At 48.4% G+C, this 22,755-nt stretch overlaps 1 protein-coding gene across 1 annotated transcript in view; it reads left to right on the forward strand.

Moving 5' to 3' along the window:
* Positions 1-22,755, forward strand: part of Ino80 (chromatin-remodeling ATPase INO80) — a gene marked incomplete at its 3' end in the record, with an annotated part of 167,440 nt that overhangs the window by 58,135 nt on the left and 86,550 nt on the right. The window contains 7 exon segments of the mRNA XM_069305469.1: positions 7,057-7,259; positions 9,729-9,931; positions 11,121-11,212; positions 11,710-11,871; positions 14,792-14,987; positions 15,306-15,399; positions 17,888-18,154. Coding sequence (XP_069161570.1) covers positions 7,057-7,259; positions 9,729-9,931; positions 11,121-11,212; positions 11,710-11,871; positions 14,792-14,987; positions 15,306-15,399; positions 17,888-18,154 — 1,217 coding nt within the window.

Here is a 22,755-nt window from a genome sequence, read left to right on the forward strand (position 1 = left end):
GGGAGCCCCTGGTGACTCCCTGAAGCATCAGGGAGCCCCTGGTGACTCCCTGTAGCATCGGGGAGCCCCTGGTGGCTTCCTGTAGCATTGGGGAGCCCCTGGTGGTTCCCTGTAGCATCTGGGAGCCCCTGGTGGCTCTTTGAAGCATCAGGGAGCCCCTGGTGACTCCCTGTAGCATCGGGGAGCCCCTGGTGACTCCCTGTAGCATCAGGGAGCCCCTGGTGGCTTCCCGTAGCATCAGGGAGCCCCTGGTGGTTCCCTGTAGCATCAGGGAGCCCCTGGTGACTCCCTGTAGCATCGGGGAGCCCCTGGTGACTCCCTGATGCATCGGGGAGCCCCTGGTGGCTTCCTGTAGCATCAGGGAGCCCCTGGTGACTCCCTGACGCATCGGGGAGCCCCTGGTGGCTTTCTGTAGCATCAGGGAGCCCCTGGTGACTCCCTGAAGCATCAGGGAGCCCCTGGTGGTTCCCTGTAGCATCAGGGAGCCCCTGGTGACTCCCTGTAGCATCAGGGAGCCCCTGGTGGTTCCCTGTAGCATCAGGGAGCCCCTGGTGACTCCCTGTAGCATCGGGGAGCCCCTGGTGACTCCCTGTAGCATCAGGGAGCCCCTGGTGGTTCCCTGTAGCATCAGGGAGCCCCTGGTGACTCCCTGAAGCATCGGGGAGCCCCTGGTGACTCCCTGTAGCATCAGGGAGCCCCTGGTGACTCCCTGAAGCATTGGGGAGCCCCTGGTGACTCCCTGAAGCATCAGGGAGCCCCCTTGGTGGCTCCCTGTAGCATCAGGGAGCCCCTGGTGACTCCCTGAAGCATTGGGGAGCCCCTGTTGGCTCCCTGAAGCATAGGGGAGCCCCTGGTGACTCCCTGAAGCATCGGGGAGCCCCTGGTGACTCCCTGAAGCATCGGGGAGCCCCTTTTGACTCCCTGTAGCATCGGGGAGCCCCTGGTGACTCCCTGTAGCATCGGGGAGCCCCTGGTGACTTCCTGTAGCATCGGAGAGCCCCTGGTGGTTCCCTGTAGCATCAGGGAGCCCCTGGTGACTCCCTGAAGCATCGGGGAGCCCCTGGTGACTCCCTGTAGCATTGGGGAGCCCCTGGTGGCTTCCTGTAGCATCGGAGAGCCCCTGGTGGTTCCCTGTAGCATCAGGGAGCCCCTGGTGGCTTCCTGTAGCATTGGGGAGCCCCTGGTGACTCCCTGAAGCATTGGGGAGCCCCTGGTGGCTCCCTGTAGCATTGGGGAGCCCCTGGTGACTCCCTGAAGCATCGGGGAGCCCCTGGTGACTCCCTGAAGCATCGGGGAGCCCCTGGTGGCTTCCTGTAGCATTGGGGAGCCCCTGGTGACTCCCTGAAGCATTGGGGAGCCCCTGGTGACTCCCTGAAGCATTGGGGAGCCCCTGGTGACTCCCTGAAGCATCGGGGAGCCCCTGGTGGCTTCCTGTAGCATTGGGGAGCCCCTGGTGACTCCCTGAAGCATCCGGGAGCCCCTGGTGACTCCCTGAAGCATCGGGGAGCCCCTGGTGGCTTCCTGTAGCATTGGGGAGCCCCTGGTGACTCCCTGAAGCATCGGGGAGCCCCTGGTGGCTTCCTGTAGCATTGGGGAGCCCCTGGTGACTCCCTGAAGCATCGGGGAGCCCCTGGTGGCTTCCTGTAGCATCGGGGAGCCCCTGGTGGCTTCCTGTAGCATCAGGGAGCCCCTGGTGGCTCCCTGAAGCATCCGGGAGCCCCTGGTGGCTCCTGAAGCATTGGGGAGCCCCTGGTGACTCCCTGAAGCATCGGGGAGCCCCTGGTGGCTTCCTGTAGCATCGGGGAGCCCCTGGTGACTCCCTGAAGCATCAGGGAGCCCCTGGTGGCTCCCTGAAGCATCGGAGAGCCCCTGGTGGCTTCCTGTAGCATCGGGGAGCCCCTGGTGACTCCCTGTAGCATCAGGGAGCCCCTGGTGGCTCCCTGTAGCATCGGGGAGCCCCTGGTGGTTCCCTGTAGCATCGGGGAGCCCCTGGTGGTTCCCTGTAGCATCGGGGAGCCCCTGGTGACTCCCTGTAGCATCAGGGAGCCCCTGGTGACTCCCTGTAGCATCAGGGAGCCCCTGGTGGCTCCCTGTAGCATCGGAGAGCCCCTGGTGGCTTCCTGTAGCATCGGGGAGCCCCTGGTGACTCCCTGTAGCATCGGGGAGCCCCTGGTGGCTCCCTGTAGCATCGGGGATCCCCTGGTGGCTCCCTGTAGCATCGGGGAGCCCCTGGTGGTTCCCTGTAGCATCGGGGAGCCCCTGGTGACTCCCTGTAGCATCAGGGAGCCCCTGGTGGCTCCCTGTAGCATCGGAGAGCCCCTGGTGGCTTCCTGTAGCATCGGGGAGCCCCTGGTGGCTTCCTGTAGCATTGGGGAGCCCCTGGTGGCTTCCTGTAGCATCGGGGAGCCCCTGGTGACTCCCTGAAGCATCAGGGAGCCCCTGGTGGCTTCCTGTAGCATCGGGGAGCCCCTGGTGACTCCCTGTAGCATCAGGGAGCCCCTGGTGACTCCCTGAAGCATCAGGGAGCCCCTGGTGACTCCCTGTAGCATCGGGGAGCCCCTGGTGGCTTCCTGTAGCATTGGGGAGCCCCTGGTGGTTCTCTGTAGCATCTGGGAGCCCCTGGTGGCTCTTTGAAGCATCAGGGGAGCCCCTGGTGACTCCCTGTAGCGTCGGGGAGCCCCTGGTGACTCCCTGTAGCATCAGGGAGCCCCTGGTGGCTTCCTGTAGCATCAGGGAGCCCCTGGTGGTTCCCTGTAGCATCAGGGAGCCCCTGGTGACTCCCTGTAGCATCGGGGAGCCCCTGGTGACTCCCTGATGCATCGGGGAGCCCCTGGTGGCTTCCTGTAGCATCAGGGAGCCCCTGGTGACTCCCTGATGCATCGGGGAGCCCCTGGTGACTCCCTGTAGCATCGGGGAGCCCCTGGTGACTCCCTGAAGCATTGGGGAGCCCCTGGTGACTCCCTGAAGCATCGGGGAGCCCCTGGTGACTCCCTGTAGCATCGGGGAGCCCCTGGTGACTTCCTGTAGCATCGGAGAGCCCCTGGTGGTTCCCTGTAGCATCAGGGAGCCCCTGGTGACTCCCTGAAGCATCGGGGAGCCCCTGGTGACTCCCTGTAGCATTGGGGAGCCCCTGGTGGCTTCCTGTAGCATCGGAGAGCCCCTGGTGGTTCCCTGTAGCATCAGGGAGCCCCTGGTGGCTTCCTGTAGCATTGGGGAGCCCCTGGTGACTCCCTGAAGCATTGGGGAGCCCCTAATGACTCCCTGAAGCATTGGGGAGCCCCTGGTGACTCCCTGAAGCATCGGGGAGCCCCTGGTGGCTTCCTGTAGCATTGGGGAGCCCCTGGTGACTCCCTGAAGCATCGGGGAGCCCCTGGTGGCTTCCTGTAGCATCGGGGAGCCCCTGGTGACTCCCTGAAGCATCCGGGAGCCCCTGGTGACTCCCTGAAGCATCAGGGAGCCCCTGGTGGCTCCTGAAGCATCGGGGAGCCCCTGGTGGCTTCCTGTAGCATCGGGGAGCCCCTGGTGACTCCCTGAAGCATCAGGGAGCCCCTGGTGGCTCCCTGAAGCATCAGGGAGCCCCTGGTGACTCCCTGAAGCATCGGGGAGCCCCTGGTGGCTTCCTGTAGCATCAGGGAGCCCCTGGTGGCTCCTGAAGCATTGGGGAGCCCCTGGTGACTCCCTGAAGCATCAGGGAGCCCCTGGTGGCTCCCTGAAGCATCAGGGAGCCCCTGGTGACTCCCTGAAGCATCGGGGAGCCCCTGGTGGCTTCCTGTAGCATCGGGGAGCCCCTGGTGACTCCCTGAAGCATCAGGGATCCCCTGGTGGCTCCCTGAAGCATCAGGGAGCCCCTGGTGGCTTCCTGTAGCATCAGGGAGCCCCTGGTGACTCCCTGAAGCATCAGGGAGCCCCTGGTGGCTCCTGAAGCATTGGGGAGCCCCTGGTGACTCCCTGAAGCATCAGGGAGCCCCTAGTGGCTCCCTGAAGCATTGGGGAGCCCCTGGTGACTCCCTGAAGCATCGGGGAGCCCCTGGTGGCTTCCTGTAGCATTGGGGAGCCCCTGGTGGCTTCCTGTAGCATCGGGGAGCCCCTGGTGGCTTCCTGTAGCATCAGGGAGCCCCTGGTGGCTCCCTGAAGCATCAGGGAGCCCCTGGTGACTCCCTGAAGCATCAGGGAGCCCCTGGTGGCTCCTGAAGCATTGGGGAGCCCCTGGTGACTCCCTGAAGCATCAGGGAGCCCCTAGTGACTCCCTGAAGCATCGGGGAGCCCCTGGTGACTCCCTGTAGCATCGGGGAGCCCCTGATGACTCCCTGTAGCATCGGGGAGCCCGTGGTGGCTCCCTGAAGCATCAGGGAGCCCCTGGTGGCTTCCTGTAGCATCAGGGAGCCCCTGGTGGCTTCCTGAAGCATCGGGGAGCCCCTGGTGGCTTCCTGTAGCATCGGGGAGCCCCTGGTGGTTCCCTGTAGCATCGGAGAGCCCCTGGTGGCTTCCTGTAGCATCGGGGAGCCCTTGGTGGCTCCCTGAAGCATCAGGGAGCCCCTGGTGGCTTCCTGAAGCATCGGGGAGCCCCTGGTGGCTCCCTGAAGCATCAGGGAGCCCCTGGTGGCTTCCTGTAGCATCAGGGAGCCCCTGGTGGCTTCCTGTAGCATCGGGGAGCCCCTGGTGACTCCCTGTAGCATCAGGGAGCCCCTGGTGGCTTCCTGTAGCATCGGGGAGCCCCTGGTGGCTTCCTGTAGCATCGGGGAGCCCCTGGTGGCTCCCTGAAACATCAGGGAGCCCCTGGTGGCTTCCTGTAGCATCAGGGAGCCCCTGGTGGCTTCCTGTAGCATTGGGGAGCCCCTGGTGGCTCCCTGTAGCATCGGGGAGCCCCTGGTGGCTCCCTGAAGCATCGGGGAGCCCCTGGTGGTTCCCTGTAGCATCGGGAGCCCCTGGTGGCTCCCTGAAACATCAGGGAGCCCCTGGTGACTCCCTGTAGCATCAGGGAGCCCCTGGTGACTCCCTGAAGCATTGGGGAGCCCCTGGTGGTTCCCTGTAGCATCGGGGAGCCCCTGGTGGCTCCCTGAAACATCAGGGAGCCCCTGGTGACTCCCTGAAGCATCAGGGAGCCCCTGGTGGTTCCCTGTAGCATCGGGGAGCCCCTGGTGGCTCCCTGAAACATCAGGGAGCCCCTGGTGACTCCCTGTAGCATCAGGGAGTCACCAGGGGCTCACCCAGAAATTGGCATTTCATTACATTCAACCCTTGTTTTTTAACATAAATTGTGTCAATGTATATCTTACCACTGTAATTTAAACCTCACTTTGTCTTTACAATACATCATCTTTCAAATTATTAGCTAAATGTTGCTCACTCTAGGCCTAAAATGTTAGTTTAATTTAGATTGTTATACAATGTCAATCAGTATTGGCTAGACAGTGACCCCGACCACGACGGTCTCCGGGGTTGGAGGTCCCTGTGCCCTTCTTCACCGCCTTCGAGGTCAACCCCGGAACTCACAGTTCCTGCGACGGCGCTGGAACCAATCGTATTGGCGTGTGCCTTTCCATTGGAGACTTTCAGCGCCGTGGAAAGGGGGGACCTGCTGCCTGGGTAACAGCTTCTCCCCCGAATCAACCTACCCTGGCTTTGTGCCCTGGTGCAACCCGTTCTCGCAAATTTAATAAGTCAATATTGACTTATTAAATATGTGCATAAGTGACATACTTAACATAATAGTTTCCCTTGAAAAGCTTCATAGAAAACACCGACCTTACCTAACCTACTTAGTATGTTAAGATAAGCATCTTATTGCTTTGTAATTACAATTATTACCTAACCTATACTTATAATAGGTTAAGTAACAATTGTAATTACGAAGCTATAAGATGCTTATTTTAACATACTAAGTAGGTTAGGTAAGGTCGGTGTTTTGTATGAAGCTTTTCGAGGGAAACTATTATGTTTAGTATGTCACCTATGCACGCAACTAATAAGTCAATATTGACTTATTAAATTTGCGAGAACGGGTTGCCTGGTGAGGCCACTCCAGACCGACAACCAGAGCGCAACTCCATAGTCTCCTGACACTGATGGATGCCTACTACTAGACAGTGTTTAGTCCAGCCAGTTTTGTAAGGTTGTTATGGATTAAGTTTGTGATTCTAGTAATGACAATGTCTACGTGCTGCGCTCTTGTTGTGAATCTTATGTAATTAATGTACTCTACTGTGTGTTTTTGTCAACTTTCCCAGTCATAAATGTACAACCATTTATGAATAAAGTTTTTGCGTGATTGAGTGGAAGTGCAGCAAGCTCTTGCAAACTAACAAATCCACAAGGATCGTGATGAGGGTTCGCACTTACGCCCGGGTTTATCCCAGACGATCATCCCGGGCGTAAGTTCGAACCCTCATCACCGCCCTTGTGGATTGGTTCATTTGATATATCACGCTATTGTGGTTTCTGTGTGTATCTAGCAAACTAGTGCTGAGGGTCTATCCTGAGAACTATGTTGACCAGACCACACACATAAAAGGTGAAGGGACGACGACGTTTCGGTCTGCCCTGGACCATTCTCAATCAACTTGAGAATGGTCCAGGACGGACCGAAACGTCGTCGTCCTCTCACCTTCTAGTGTGTGGTCTGGTCAACATTCTTCAGCCACGTTATTGTGACTCATCGCCTGCTCCTGAGAGCTATGTTGTATCTTACAAGATACACATTTAGTTTGGAGTGCAGTTTTATATAACACCTACAGTCTCCATGGCGTAGTGGTAAGACACTCGCCTGGCGTTCTGCGAGCGCTTTGTCCTGGGTTCGTATCCTGGCCGGGGAGGATTTACTGGGTGCAAATCCTTAATTGTAGCCTCTGTTTAACCCAACAGTAAAATGGGTACCTGGTTGTTAAACGATTCTTCGCAGGGGTTGTATTTTGGGGACCATAGGATTAAGGCCTTGCCCGAAACACTATGCGTACTAGTGGCTGTACAAGAATGTAAGAACTCTTGTATATATAAATAAAAAAACTATTTTTTTTATATAATATAAAATAATTCCAATTCTCTCTTCTTCTTTTCCAGGTGGTGCCATATTGGGGTAATCCCGAAGAACGTAAAAATCTTCGCAAGTTTTTTGATGGCAAAAATCTAGGGACGAGGGAGGCAAGTTTCCATATAGTTGTAACAAGTTACCAGATTGTTATTCAAGACTTCAAGTTTTTGAACCGTTTAAAGTGGAACTACATGGTTCTTGATGAGGCCCAAGCCATCAAAAGCATTAACAGGTACGGTACTGGTATTTTATAGAATGGATATAACTCGGTATTTTAAAACCTTAACAGACGGTATTGCAATATCCCTCTGTAGGAAGGGGGTAGGTTATCTTAAGGTTATCGTGAGGTGATTTCAGGGCTTAGCGTCCCCGCGGCCCGGTCCTTGACCAGGCCTCCTTGTTATTACACATCCCCAGGAAGCAGCAGCCCGTAGCAGCTGTCTAACTCCCAGGTACCTATTTACTGATAGGTAACAGGGGCATCAGGGTGAAAGAAACTGCCCCATTTGTTTCCGCCTCCACCGGGGATCGGACCCGGAACCTTAGCACTACGAATCTCAAGTGCTGCCACTCAACTGTCAAGCCTGTATGAGGGGGATGGGGAAGGGGGGGTATGGGCACTGTGGATAAACTTGTTTCGGATTTCTCAGAACATAGGAGGCCTTTGTCGACGACCGGGCCATGGGGACGCTAAGACCCGAAATCATCTCAAGGTAACTGCATCATCTCAAGGTAGTCCACAATGCAATGCGCATTGTAGGGCTCTCAAGTGTTTTCATAGTCTCTCTCCCATTTCCACTCGATTTCAACAGATTGAAAAATAGATATGGCTTCTTTCCATTGAAGGGAGCCGGTCGGCCGAGCGGACAGCACGCTGGACTTGTGATCCTGTGGTCCTGGGTTCGATCCCAGGTGCCGGCGAGAAACAATGGGCAGAGTTTCTTTCACCCTATGCCCCTGTTACCTAGCAGTAAAATAGGTACCTGGGTGTTAGTCAGCTGTCACGGGCTGCTTCCTGGGAGTGGAGGCCTGGTCGAGGACCGGGCCGCGGGGACACTAAAGCCCCGAAATCATCTCAAGATAACCTCAAGATTGGATATAGGACACGTTTGGTCTTCCTCCAGTGGATTTCTCTGCCATAACATGAAGCCATTGATTGCCTCGTCATGTTGTCCCTCTTTCCTGATCGAAAGGCGATTGTGGTGAACACTTTTTGCTTGTACGAATGCAACCTTGATTTGGCAAACTTCATTTTGGCGAATCTTCACCCGCCAAACGCACACCGAAACTACGATGTTGATACAACGTTCGAACAAGTTTTAACACTTCCTAACCAGTTATAACAACCAATATAGCAAGTTGTAACAACGTTCTAATACGGCATAAACACGTTAAGCCAAGATGTAACAACTTTATTACAAGTTGTAACACGCGGAAAATAGACAGTTTCGGTTTGTGTTTCCAGGGCAGTTGTAACTATCCAGGCCAGATTTAGTCATTGCTTCACCGAACAAGTGTTCATTATAGGGGATGTACATGTTTGCTTACATAGCACAGCCAGAGTTCACAGACTTGTAAGAAAGTTGTTCATCATGCTGTATATCTATCTGAACTATACCTGGAGTGGGTTCTGGGAGTTCTAATCTCCTGGATGATGAAGTTCTCTCCAAGCCTGCCATGGGGGCAGGATTTGACCCGTCATAACTTGGTCCAACAGACTGTTGCTTGGAGCAGTTCACATGCTCACATATCCACTACAATATGGTTGGTCTGTCATGTCTTGTAGGAACGCATCTAATTTTTTCTTGAAGGCAAGGAAATTCAACAGGACAAAGAGCTTTTATCAGAAAAGAGGGAGGAAGTTACACAGGATTTAGGAAAGTGCTGCTATCCCATACACAAGCTGCCAGGGAGAAAGAAATATTAGAAACGGTTAAGGAATTCATATGCAGGCGATGAGTCACAATAACGTGGCTGAAGAATGTTGACCAGACCACACACTAGAAGGTGAAGGGATGACGACGTTTCGGTCCGTCCTGGACCATTCTCAAGTCGATTCGACTTGAGAATGGTCCAGGACGGACCAAAACGTCGTCGTCCCTTCACCGTCTAGTGTGTGGTCTGGTCAACGGTTAAGGAAGTGAGCAAGCAACAACAGGAATTAGCAAGATGTCGACCTAAATCTTTCAGCAAAGAGCCAACACAAAAAGTTTTGCGGACAAACCAAGATAATCCAACAAAGCATGAAACCACAACCTCCCAATATTATGCATAAGATGTATGTTCCAACGTTAAGTCTTGGAACACAGCACATAGGCTAAGAGAAGCTACTGAAGGCCCACCAGTAAAGGATTCCTTATTACATTCAATGCTTAACCCCTGCACTGCGTACCTGTTTTTGGCAAAAATTTCAAGATGCAGTTGTTAAGGACATTTTTGTTGTCTTTATAAATGTTCAGCTAATGTTAATGTCAAAATGTTTCCAAACTCAATCATTTTCATTTCAAATCACAAAGAGCAATGAAAATGTTAAAAAAACTAAAAATATGGCCTAATTAAAAAAAAAACACAACCCTCAGAGCGCCTTTAAGTGCTTTGCTCAGTGCAGTGGTTAATTGTAATATTAGTGAATACATAATGATGAATGTGGATAGTGATTCAGAATTTTTTACTGATAAGATAATCGTTGTTTATTCAACAGCCAGAGATGGAAGCTGCTACTGGGGTTCAGCTGTCGAAACCGCTTACTGTTGTCGGGAACACCCATTCAAAACAGCATGGCTGAACTTTGGGCTCTGTTGCATTTTATCATGCCCACGCTCTTCGACTCGCACCTGTGGTTCAACGAGTGGTTCAGCAAGGATATTGAGGGACACGTAGAGAATAAGACGCATGTAGATGAAAGTAAGTATATTCTTCACCGCAGAATATAATAGTATGGTACTTTTACCTGTACTCACCTAGTTATGCTTGCAGGGGTTGAGCTTTGGCTCTTTGGTCCCGCCTCTCAACTGTCAATCAACTGGTGTACAGATTCCGTAAGGCACTGTAATTTTTTCACCGTATTCAGATTCAAAATTCACTGTACAGATGCAGGCGATGAGTCTCAATAACGTGGCTAAAGTAAGTTGACCAAACCACACACTAGAAGGTGAAGGGACGACTACATTTCGGTCCGTCCTGGACTATTCTCAAGTCGAATCGACTTGAGAATGGTCCAGGACGGACCGAAACGTCGTCGTCCCTTCACCTTCTAGTGTGTGGTCTGGTCAACTCACTGTACAGATTCCCGTAAGATTATCCTGTGTTTAGAAGGCTATTTCAATACAGAGCTTTTCAGTGTTGATGACAGGGAATAATAGTTTTGATTTTGCGTCATACGATTATCATGTAGCATACGTCACAGAGGCCTCGTAGCCTGGTGGATAGCGCGCAGGACTCGTAATTCTGTGGCGCGGGTTCGATTCCCGCACGAGGCAGAAACAAATGGGCAAAAGTTTCTTTCACTCTAAGTACCCCTGTTACCTAGCAGTAAATAGGTACCTGGGAGTTAGTCAGCTGTCACGGGCTGCTTCCTGGGGTGTGTGTGTGTGGTGTGGAAAAAAAAAAAAGTAGTTAGTAAACAGTTGATTGACAGTTGAGAGGCGGGCCGAAAGAGCAAAGCTCAACCCCCGCAAAAACACAACTAGTAAACACAGACGTGCCTTTCGGTTGAAAATGTCTTTAAACTCCTCTAATAATACAGCAGTATTTAATTTAACCACATGACAAGGTCTTCTCTGAATACTCTTGATTTTGGATACTTTTTAGTCTCATTCTTGACTCTCTAGTTTGCCGAATTTATTTGTTTATTTCGGTGTCAAACCACGAAGGAAGGATTAAGACGAGTTTCCTTAGGTACTCTCGTATTTAATAATCCATCCTCAGATGGATTGATTTAGAATTCAGGGGTGTGGATATATAGGCAGGAATGCTTATACAGTATAAAGGCCTATATATATCCACACTACTGAATTGTAAGCCCATCCATCTCTGCGCATACATTATATTAAAGTATGATAACTATAAATCCTTTATAATGTTGACTTTTCAGAACACTTAAATCGACTACATATGATCTTGAAACCATTCATGTTGAGGCGAGTGAAGACAGAAGTTGAGAATGAACTTACGGATAAGATTGAGGTAAGATATATTTGAGCTTGATAGAAATTACGATGAAATATAATGAAGCATTTGAAACCGAGTCATATATATTTATTGTCATACATTGCTTCATATTGAATCTTTTCTTCATATCTGTATGGCTTGTGCCCAATAGCTAGTTATCTAACAAGTAGAAGTTTGGTAAATAATAATTTTCCAAGATTTTTAACTTGACGATTCATATTGATGTTGACCGGACCACACACTAGAAGGTGAAGGGATGACGACGTTTCGGTCCGTCCTGGACCATTCTCAAGTCGATTGTGAGAATGGTCCAGGACGGACCGAAACGTCGTCGTCCCTCCACCTTCTAGTGTGTGGTCTGGTGAACATACTTCAGCCACGGTATTGTGACTCCTCGCCTGCCTTGACGATTCATAGCTTTGTTCATCTGAATGAAGAGGATCAATTTATTTGTATTTGAAAGATAAGCAAAGTATCATGTTTGTGGTAATCATTGTGACTTTATTCAACAGATTATGATGTACTGTCCCCTCACACTTCGTCAAAAGTTTTTGTATAGTGGTCTGAAAAATAAGATTAGTATTGATGAGTTGTTGAGGTCATCAATGGGTCCCTCTTCCCAGCAGTCGTCTGTAACGTCGTCACTCATGAATCTTGTTATGCAGTTCAGGAAGGTATGTACTCACTTAGTTGTGCTTGCCGGGGTTTGAGCTGTGGCTCTTTGGTCCCACCTCTCAACTGTCAATCAGCTGGTGTATGAAGAAATGTAGACATTTACATACCACAGAGTCTATCACAGATTAAGAAAGTAATTAGAAACAGAGCAATGCAGGTGATGTACAGTGACCACAACACAGCAGTTGCAACATCAGGATCTGCGGGTTGGTACAAGAATTCAACCAACTACGAACCACTTAGTTTGATGAAAGGGAGCAGTAGAGCAACAGAAGTACACTTACATCGCAAAAGGCTTGGATACCCATGTGCATGGCTTACAGGTTCCGGAAGATGAGAGGAAATGTCAACACTGGAAAAATGCCCGACAGACCACTGGAATATTATCTAACACAGTGCACAGTTACAAACCCATTAAGATTTCAACTTAGATTCAACAGAGCAGAAGAAGTTGTTAAACACATATGGCAAAATCTTACTGAAGCGACCATACGAGTAATAAATACTCATACTCCGCCCAAGTAAAACAGAAATAAGCAACACTTAGTGGGCCAGCCAGAGGCTTAGGGCCCGTGCAGGAATATCCCTGCAAAAAAAAAAAAAAAAAAAAAATGGTGTATGGATTCCTGAGCCTACTGGGCTCAGGATGTTAAATGGTTTGTTAGTCTTATCAGTACCTCTGTACTGTACAGTAGTTGGATATTAGTATTTAGGAGAGTGCAACCTCAATATGGTAAACTATATGGGGACCAACCCCAGTTTATTGGAATGAGGGATTTACTATAACCAAAGTCTACTATATACAAAGTCTACTATAGCCAAAGTCTAACCAAAGGATTTACTATAACCAAAGTTGCAGTCTCCGTGGTGTAGTGGTAAGACACTCGCCTGGCGTTCCGCGAGCGCTAAGTCATGGGTTCGTATCCTGGCCGGGGAGGATTTACTGGGCGCAATTCCTTAACTGTAGCCTCTGTTTAACACAACAGTAAAATGTGTACTTGGATGAAAAAACGATTCTTCGCGGCAGGGGATCGTATTCCAGGGACCCTTAGGATTAAGGACTTGCCCGAAACGCTACGCGTACTAGTGGCTGTACAAGAATGTAACAACTCTTGTATATATCTCAAAAACAAAAAAAAAAAAAAAAAAAGATACAGTACCTTCGTGAAGCATTTGAGATGCATTTTTCATGTGGAGAGCCTTCCGGCTTCCCGGAGCTTACCGGGCTGCTATGTTATCTTGGGATGTTATCTTGGGATGATTTCGGGGCTTTAGTGTCCCCGCGGCCCGGTCCTCGACCAGGCCTCCACCCCCAGGAAGCAGCCCGTGACAGCTGACTAACACCCAGGTACCTATTTACTGCTAGGTAACAGGGGCATTCAGGGTGAAAGAAACTTTGCCCATTTGTTTCTGCCTCGTGCGGGAATCGAACCCGCGCCACAGAATTACGAGTCCTGCGCGCTATCTACCAGGCTACGAGGCCCCTAAATTATGTATGTATTAGACCATGGCATCAGTCAGTTCAATGGAGTTCTAGCCTACCGGGGACCACGAGCCAGAACCTAACCTAACTTAACCTAACCTGGCCCACCTCAGAGAGGAGGGCCAGGTTCTGGCTTCCCTCTCTGAGGGGAGCCAGAACCATGGGCTGCCTAAGTTCATGGCCAAAGCCGCGAACTTACGAACGTCGTGGGCATTTGGATCGACCGCAGGCTGGCTGGGCCGAATAACCCTGCGAATGACCTGGGAGACCTGCGCCCTTGCCGTGCCGAGGCCGTGGCATGCAAGTAACGGTGGAGAGCTGCAACCGAACATAATACATGATGATCATTTTCTATTTACATGAATTATATGATGATGAACATTCCCACAGGCCTGTGAACTCTGTCCCTGCTTCCTAACCCCTGCCCTGCCCCACTCTCTGTATATCTTGAGGTTATCTTGAGATGATTTTGGGGCCTAGAGTCCCCGCGGCTCGGTCCTCGACCAGGCCTTCTTTTTGTTACACACCCCCCACCCCCAGGAAGCCATCCGTAGCAGCTGTCTAACTCCCAGGTACCTATTTACTGATAGGTAACAGGGGGCATTAGGGAGAAAGAAACATTTTGCCCATTTGTCTCCGCCTCCACCAGGAATCGAACTCTCAGGACTACGAATCCGAAGCGCTGTCCACTCAGCTGTCAGGCCTCCCCATAATCTGGGTCTTGAAGGAGGTACACGAAAAGAGCTTTTGAGCTGCCGAAGGATGGACCCGAAAGCAAGCAAAAACCTCTGGAAGAACGAGCCTAACTGGCCCAGAGGCACACAGAAATATTATAATGCTGCTGGAATATTATTGAGACATTCTGTGCGTAGGTTCAAACCCTCATCAAGTCCCTTGTGGATTTGTTCAACCAATTCATTAGTCAGGACTGAAATAATATTGAGAGACATACCAGCCTGGGATACCTCAGTTGATCAACTATAATCAAAACATGTTTAGTTAAGTTTTTAAATGGTTATAAATAATAATATAAAATAAGTTATATGAAGTAAGACTGTTGAAAATATTATCAGTTAGTTAGTTTAGTTCATTTATTATGCACCCTATACCCATCTTGTGGGCGGTATTGGAAAGGGTTACAGAGGCACATAATGGGCTCAGGGACTGAACCCCACAATTCATTTAGCTAAGCAAGTTACAATCTTGATGAGCTAGTTACAAAATTCAATATAAGTCGTCACATCAACAATGGGTTCGAGATCGACCATAAGTACAGTTTCTAAATTAAGCAACTGCCATATATGAAGAGCTAGTGTCACAATTTATGTTTGTCCTGCACACCGCCCCCATCCAGTATCATATGTTGTGTTATGTGGATATACAGTATTTGGACACTTAAGACTAAAAGTACATAAATAACAATATACTCCAACTAGGTATGTAATCACCCGGAACTGCTGGAACGGCGGGAGGTGCGATCGCCATTCACAATGCATCCAGAGTCTTATATCATCCCGAAGCTAGTCTTCCGTGAAGCATTCCTCCTTGATGCCCCCCCAAGCAGGCATCACCTATTATACAATCGCTTTTCAATCTTCCACCCTGACTATATACATTCTAGTTTAAAGGAAGGTGAGTAGTAGTAGAGATATATTAGCTAGTCTCTAGCGTAGATATTTATGTCTGGCAGTAGTTTTATTCTAGTTTTGAAATGATGTAAATCATTTGTAATAATTCATCAAGCCATATTGAATCATATGCGGCAGTCTAATTATATATATATATATATATATCTACAACTGGTTTTACTGTATAATTATATTGTGTATATTCACATGAAAATATTGCATGAATATGTCAAACACTTTGTAGGTTTTATATTATTATTTTAATTATCGAGGTATGCTGAACAATACAGGTGGTTACTCTTGCACTCTTCTCTTATTTCAGAGAGAGAAACGGGAAGATGTTTCTCATTTTTACGATTCGTTAACCTCAGTGTACACGAAATGTCCAGTGCGGTTTTAGGAGGATTGCTTTCAAGGTATGTTCACACCCACAGTCTTTAACTATCTAAAGCATTTAACATTAAAATGAATATGAAGATAACTTCTTTATTCAGAATATATACAGGTATTTGACGAGAAAGTGAGAGCGAGCACTTGAAAAGTGAAGGAGAATGAGAGATATAGAGAGTGAGAGATAAACAGTTTAAAAGAGAAATGAGCAAGAGGTGAGAAGATAAGTGAGAGATACTAAATGATAAGATGAGAGAAGCAAGTGATAGTGAGAGGTACGACAGTGAGTGACAGAAGGCAGAGATAGTGAGAGGGGAAAATGGTGAGTGAGAGAAAAAATAGATGGTGATGATGATGACATTCCTGAGGAAAATTGGCTGGGGGTGCATCATGCACTTTGTCCTAACTTCGGGCCACTGGTTCTGTTTCGGTGGACTCGTTGTGGGTTGATCCAGTTCCCCTGGTTTCTTGTTCCAGGACTTTTATTCCTCAGGTTGTCCTCAGTGTCCTTAACGCTAGCCAGCTTGTGGTCTACCCTCGTGCTCATGATGTCTGGCCATACACGCTTTGACGGCCGTGTTTGCTGAGAAGGGCCTCGTAGCCTGGTGGATAGCGCGCAGGACTCGTAATTCTGTGGCTCGGGTTCAATTCCCGCACGAGGCAGAAACAAATGGGCAAAGTTTCTTTCACCCTGAATGCCCCTGTTACCTAGCAGTAAATAGGTACCTGGGTGTTAGCCAGCTGTCACGGGCTGCTTCCTGGGGGTGGAGGCCTGGTCGAGGACTGGGCCGCGGGGACACTAAAGCCCCGAAATCATCTCAAGATAACCTCAAGATATGTCTTGGGCTGATATTCACGTGCGGGTGTTTAAGCAGTTGAACAGCATCTTGGCTGCCAGGTATCTTGTTCCTGTCCCTGGTCCTCTGCGGCCTTGTGTAGCTCTGGATCGTGTGTCGTGGCTGTCAGTCATTCCTGCAACGTGATACTTGCGGTGATGCTGCCTACTTGATTAGTGCCCCTTTTTGTCCTTCTCTGTGGGTAGTTTGCTTCAGGGTGCTGACGGAGCTCCCCACAGAAAACCAGCGTTGAATGTAATGAGACGCTGGTTTCTGGGTGAGCCCTAGAGGCTCCCTGACACCCTCTCTTCCTTCAAGTTGTCGGCATGTTTTATCGTTCTAGAACTGAGGAGGGAGGTGGAGCTAAATAGTGTGGGGACGTTATCTTGAGGTTATCTTGAGATGATTTCGGGGCTTTAGTGTCCCCGCGGCCCGGTCCTCGACCAGGCCTCCACCCCCAGGAAGCAGCCCGTGACAGCTGACTAACACCCAGGTACCTATTTTACTGCTAGGTAACAGGGGCATAGGGTGATAGAAACTCTGCCCATTGTTTCTCGCCGGCACCTGAAATCGAACCCAGGACCACAGGATTACAAGTCCAGTGTGCTGTCCGCTCGGCCGACCGGCTCCCATAGGGGGGGGGGCAAATTATACAAAATTTTGGTTGTTTATTTTGGTTAATGGGAAGTTTCTTTGGCAGTTTTGGGACTGAGGTTTCATTTTTATCTATGCAGTGGTCGGTTTTGATCGCCTTTCTTGGTGGCGTCCCTAGGTGGTGGCAAAGATGATAACCTTTAAATGTAAAGTGATCGTAGGCCATCGTTCCCTGCTCTTCTGTGAGAGGACCAGATTCTGGCTCACGGTCTCTGGTAGGCAAATAGAATTCTGCGACTGATGGCACTAAGTAGAATGGCACTGTTCTGTGTGTGGTAGCTTCAGGGAGCCTCTGAAGCTCAATGAGAAACTGGCCTTTCATTATACTCAATGCTGGTTTTAAGAAATATATATATGTTTATCACTCGGAATGTTCGATAATATGCTTATAGTGCTTGTACTGAACGGGGTGAGATTAGCTTGAGCTATGTCATCCCTTTGTGTGTATTTATACCTTAATAAACTTATTTCATTTTCAATGCTGTTTTTCATTTTGTGACTCTCACAAAGCAGGAATTTCATCCCTTTGAAAACAGTGCTTGTGTGATAGTTGACTCCCGAGTTTCTGTTATAAGTCACTGTAAACTCTTTGGCCCCACCAGAATTCGAACGTGGATGACCAACGGTCACCCCACTGGCTACCCAGTACTAAGACCACTCCGCTATTGATTGCCTGTATGTGGTGGATGGTCGTGGAGCTCTCATGCTTCCACATGAGCTCCACAACACTCACGTTGCTGAGTGGGTACAGCTTTACATCACATGCTGTCGTCGCAGCATGTGCTAGGATTTGATGGAAAACTGTAACAGAGATGCAACACAAGTGTTGCCAAGTAGGTGATGGTTGTGGAAGCTTGAGAGCTCCAGGAGTATCCGCCACTTAAAGTCATAGATGGTGGAGTGGTGTTAGTATTGGGTAGCCAGTGAGGTGACTCCTCGTTATCCAGGTTCGAATCCTGGTGGTGCCCAAGAGTTTATTTACTTATTTTTATACAAAGAAAGCTAATTATTTACTTATCCCCAGATGGTTGCTGCTGCTGGCTGCTCTTCAGTATGCTAACATTCGTTACTTGCGCAACACTTGGACTGAACGACTAAAGCACCCGCGTTGCCGAAGAATTCCAGCAAGTAAAGATCAACTTCTAGTAGACTGTGCGTTGTGCCCACCGTGTGCAGCGTCAAGTGAAGCGTTAACAAATCTTATTTTTACGTCAAATACGTCATCTGTATATACCTTCAGTGACCACGTCATTCGTTACATTCCCGAGACAATGAACCATAGAATAATGAGGTAAGCAGGCGATGAGTCACAATAACGTGGCTAAAGTATGTTGACCAGACCACACACTAGAATGTGAAGGGACGACGACGTTTCGGTCCGTCCTGGACCATTCTCGAGTCGAAACGTCGTCGTCCCTTCACATTCTAGTGTGTGGTCTGGTCAATAATGAGGTAAGCAGGCGATGAGTCACAATAACGTGGCTAAAGTATGTTGACCAGACCACACACTAGAATGTGAAGGGACGACGACGTTTCGGTCCGTCCTGGACCATTCTCGAGTCGAAACGTCGTCGTCCCTTCACATTCTAGTGTGTGGTCTGGTCAATAATGAGGTAAGCTTTATTTTATGGAGCAATTTTTGTTTTTCCTGTTATCTAGCAGTCTATTTTTCATACAAATAATTTGTATATGAACTGTAAGTACTGTTTCACAACCTGCCATCAAATTTTTGCAATTTAAATTTATTGAAGATATGTAGTTTTGCACTTTGACCTCCAAAGCAAAGTTCAAATGATTATTGTTTACAGTTTGCTTATAGGATTAGTAACTGCATTTCATATTTATTTCAAAAGTCATTGATATTCATGTATAGAAATATATCAAACTAATGTGTGTGTGTGTGGGAGGCCCCACTCAGTAGCTCCCCAGTGCTACAATCTGGAAATCTCCAAATCTTGGGGAAGACACTAGGCCTATAGACTAGGCCTCTAGACTAGGCCTCAAGCGACCCATGAGCACCTACTGGGTAACCAAGATCAGAATCTGACATACTCAAAGAGCCCTTAGTAATCCTGGGGATCAGAGAACACCTACCCCCCCCACCCCCCCCAAAAAAAAAAGCAACTGTGCACCAAAAATGAGCAACTGTGCACCGAAAATGAGCAACTGTGCACCGAAAATGAGTGACTGCTTGGATCATTTTGTAACCTTGATTCTAAGAGTGTAGTCCAGCGTGCTGCCCGCTCGGCCGACTGGCTCCCTGCCTTGCCTAGTAACACTTGTTGGCCACCAGATGGCAGTGCAGGTGACCCTAGTCTCTAACCACCCACAAACTCCAACAGGAATGGAGGGAACATTACAGGGAACTACAGAGGCCCCACCATAAAGAGGCAATTTTATTGCATTGTTACATACATACATTCTTGTACAGCCACTAGTACGCGTAGCGTTTCGGGAAAGTCCTTAATCCTATGGTCCCTGGAATACGATCCCCTGCCGCGAAGAATCGTTTTTTCATCCAAGTACACATTTTACTGTTGCGTTAAACAGAGGCTACAGTTAAGGAATTGCGCCCAGTAAATCCTCCCCGGCCAGGATACGAACCCATGACATAGCGCTCGCGGAACGCCAGGCGAGTGTCTTACCACTACACCACGGAGACTGCATTGTTGACCAAACCACACACACTAGAAAGTGAAGAGACGACGACGTTTCGGTCCATTCTGGACATTTATCGAGTCGATTCACACAATCGACTTGATAATGGTCCAGGGCGAACCGAAACGTCGTCGTCTCTTCACTTATTAGTCTGTGGTTTGGTCAACATTTTTCGGTCACGTTATTGTGACTCCTCATCTGCATTTTATTGCATTCATCTTGAGGTTATCTTGAGGTTATCTTGAGATGATTTCGGGGCTTTAGTGTCCCCGCGGCCCGGTCCTCGACCAGGCCTCCACCCCCAGGAAACAGCCCGTGACAGCTGACTAACTCCCAGGTACCTATTTACTGCTAGGTAACAGGGGCATTCAGGGTGAAAGAAACTTTGCCTATTTGTTTCTGCCTCGTGCGGGAATCGAACCCACGCCACAGAATTACGAGTCCTGCGTGCTATCCACCAGGCTACGAGGCCCCTTCATAGCTAGATTTGTGGGAGGACTCCCTTCAGTAGCTTCCCGGTGCTATCTCATGATAGTACCTTAGAAAGAGGTGGCTGTCCAAACTGAGGAAGAACTGACCCCCAAAAGAAAACAGATGTCCAGGCTAAAACATAGGCCTAAGGGCAGAAGAACCAAGCTCTGAAGAACACCAGAATGGAACTTAAAGTCCCACCAAGCGTTTAGGAATCTACTTATGTACCTGTACATCTTTTCTCAGTCTTTGGTGGCTTCGTTTACATTTATTAAACATTTTACGAGCATTGAAGCTTTCCTGTCAAATATTATTTTGTCATAAACAACCACCTAGTGCTTTGGAGCGTAAACAAACTGTTTAATAAATGTAAACAATGGTGCCAAGATAGAGATAAACAGATTCTTTAGTACTTGCATAACTGTTTGATAAATCCAGCCCCAGCATTAATAAGAGTGAAGAACAGTGTGGGCTCTATATTCATGACCCCACACACAAATATAGAGACATGCTCTTGGTATAAGACACAAGGGTAGCCTAGGCTCTATATTCATGACCCCACACACAAATATAGAGACCAGCTCTTGGTATAAGACACAAGGGGTAGCCTAGGCTCTATATTCATAACCTCACATACACAAATATAGAGACCAGCTCATCATAGGAGACAGAAGGGCAGTGAAGGCTCAGGTCAGCATATGATGACAAAAGGAACAAATCCACAAGGGCCGTGACGAGGATTCGAACCTGCGTCCGGGAGCATCCCAGACACTGCCTTAATCGACAAAATGATTAAGGCAGACACAAATGATTACATTACACAAATGAGATTTGTGTAATGACAAAAGGACCTCAGTAATATCCACAGGTAGGAAACAGTGAAGATAGTCAGACATGGCTGAAAAATGTTGACCAAATCACACACTAGAAATTGAAGAGACGACGATGTTTTGGTCCGTCCTGGATCAATATCAAGTCGATTATCAAGACAGTCGACTTGATAATAGTCCAGGACAGACCGAAACGTCGACGTCTCTTCAATTTCTAGCATGTTGTTTGGTCAACAGTCAAGATAGAGTTTATGTATTGGAAAGGGTGATTTTATAGTTGAGATAGTTTAAGCTATGTAGCAGAAAAATATATTGTGTGGAAGATACAGAGGTGTCCAAAGAAATCACAGAAATGTGTGATGTATCAATGAGAATATCTCATTGATGTATGTACAGTAGAGAGAGATAATGCTGATGTAGTGGAGGTGGAGTTTATGTAGTGAGTGTGCAAGTCTCTCAGTTGATATGTTACTGGAGCAACCCGTCCTCTTAAAAAATAACGTCACTTTTGGCTCGTATGCGCGGCGCTATGGCTAAATTTGGACGTAATTTGAAATGAAATCGACTCACAAAAGTGACGTTCTGTTCCGTTTTCTATTTGAGTCGTCCGGCCTACGCGCAGAGGTTATAAAAGGACACTTTAAATTAATGTTTTTCATAACGTTTTGAAACTTTATGAGAATTTCCTGCCCACCTAACCTATCAGAGGACCCTTAACTTACTGTTGTTGAAAAAAAAATTCCAAATATATTTTCATTTTTTTTTTCATTTTCAAATTAAGTCCAAATTCGACCATACGGGCAAACGGCCACAAGCGACGTTCTTTTTAAGAGGACAGGTTGACTGGAGAATGGATGAGGACACTCCTTTCATCACACTTTTGGGTTTAACTAATATACAGGTATACCTCAGTTTAAGAGTTTAATTGGTTCCTGGAGACGCCTCGTATTCCGAAAACTCGCATTCCGAAGCTAATTTCCCCATAAGAAATAAAGGGAAATGAATTAATCCGTTCCTGACTACCCCAAAAACCCCACATCAAACTAAGTTTTTATACCTAATTCATCTAAATAAACCTACAAAACTATGTTCAAGTTATTACTGACCTTGCAGTTGAATGCTGTAGGCGTATGGAAGATGGTGAGGAGGTGGGAGGAAGAGAGGAGTTACTGTTTGGAAGGGGAGTCCCCTTCCATTATCACATCAGGCAGTGAGGACTTCACTGGTATGCACACTCTGGCACATTTTGTCTGCATACCACTAGGACTTGCTTGTTTTACTAAGAATTTGTCTAATGACACTTGTTTTTCCCTACATTTTAACACTTGTCTGTAGTAAGACATCACATTATCATTTAAAAGGTCAATGCAACGGCCTGCTACAGCTTTATCTGGGCGAGTTTTTTCAACAAAACTTTGCAGTTCTTCCCATACTTCACACATTTTCTTAATCAAGAAGGGACATCCTCTACTCACAGCTATTTTCTTAGGTTGAACCTTACCAATGGCTTTCTTGAGACCCATGGCAAGATATATAATGACAACTTTTATGCTCAAATGGCCAAAAAACCGATAAAAAACTGTAAATCCTTGTGAAGAATTCAGGTGGGATAGTCACTGGACACGAGACACTGGTAAACTGAGGCGCGATCGCCATGCCACCACGCACACCACGCGCCAGTCGGCCTGTACACGTATCAACAAACTCGCGTCCCGAGGTAACCCTCGCCTTCCGAGACATATTTTTGGAGTAAATCCTGCTCATCTTCCGAAAAACTCGCATACAGGGACACTCGCATTCCGAGGTACCACTGTTTATATATACATGTATATGATTTTGGAGTACTGTAGTTAATTCATTCGTGTATGAACTCTTTCTTTTAATTAACAGCCTTGCTCTAAAAATGCATTCACATGAAAAACCCGTAGTCCAG

Source organism: Procambarus clarkii, chromosome 55 (assembly GCF_040958095.1).
Source record: "Procambarus clarkii isolate CNS0578487 chromosome 55, FALCON_Pclarkii_2.0, whole genome shotgun sequence".
Taxonomy (NCBI): domain Eukaryota; kingdom Metazoa; phylum Arthropoda; class Malacostraca; order Decapoda; family Cambaridae; genus Procambarus; species Procambarus clarkii.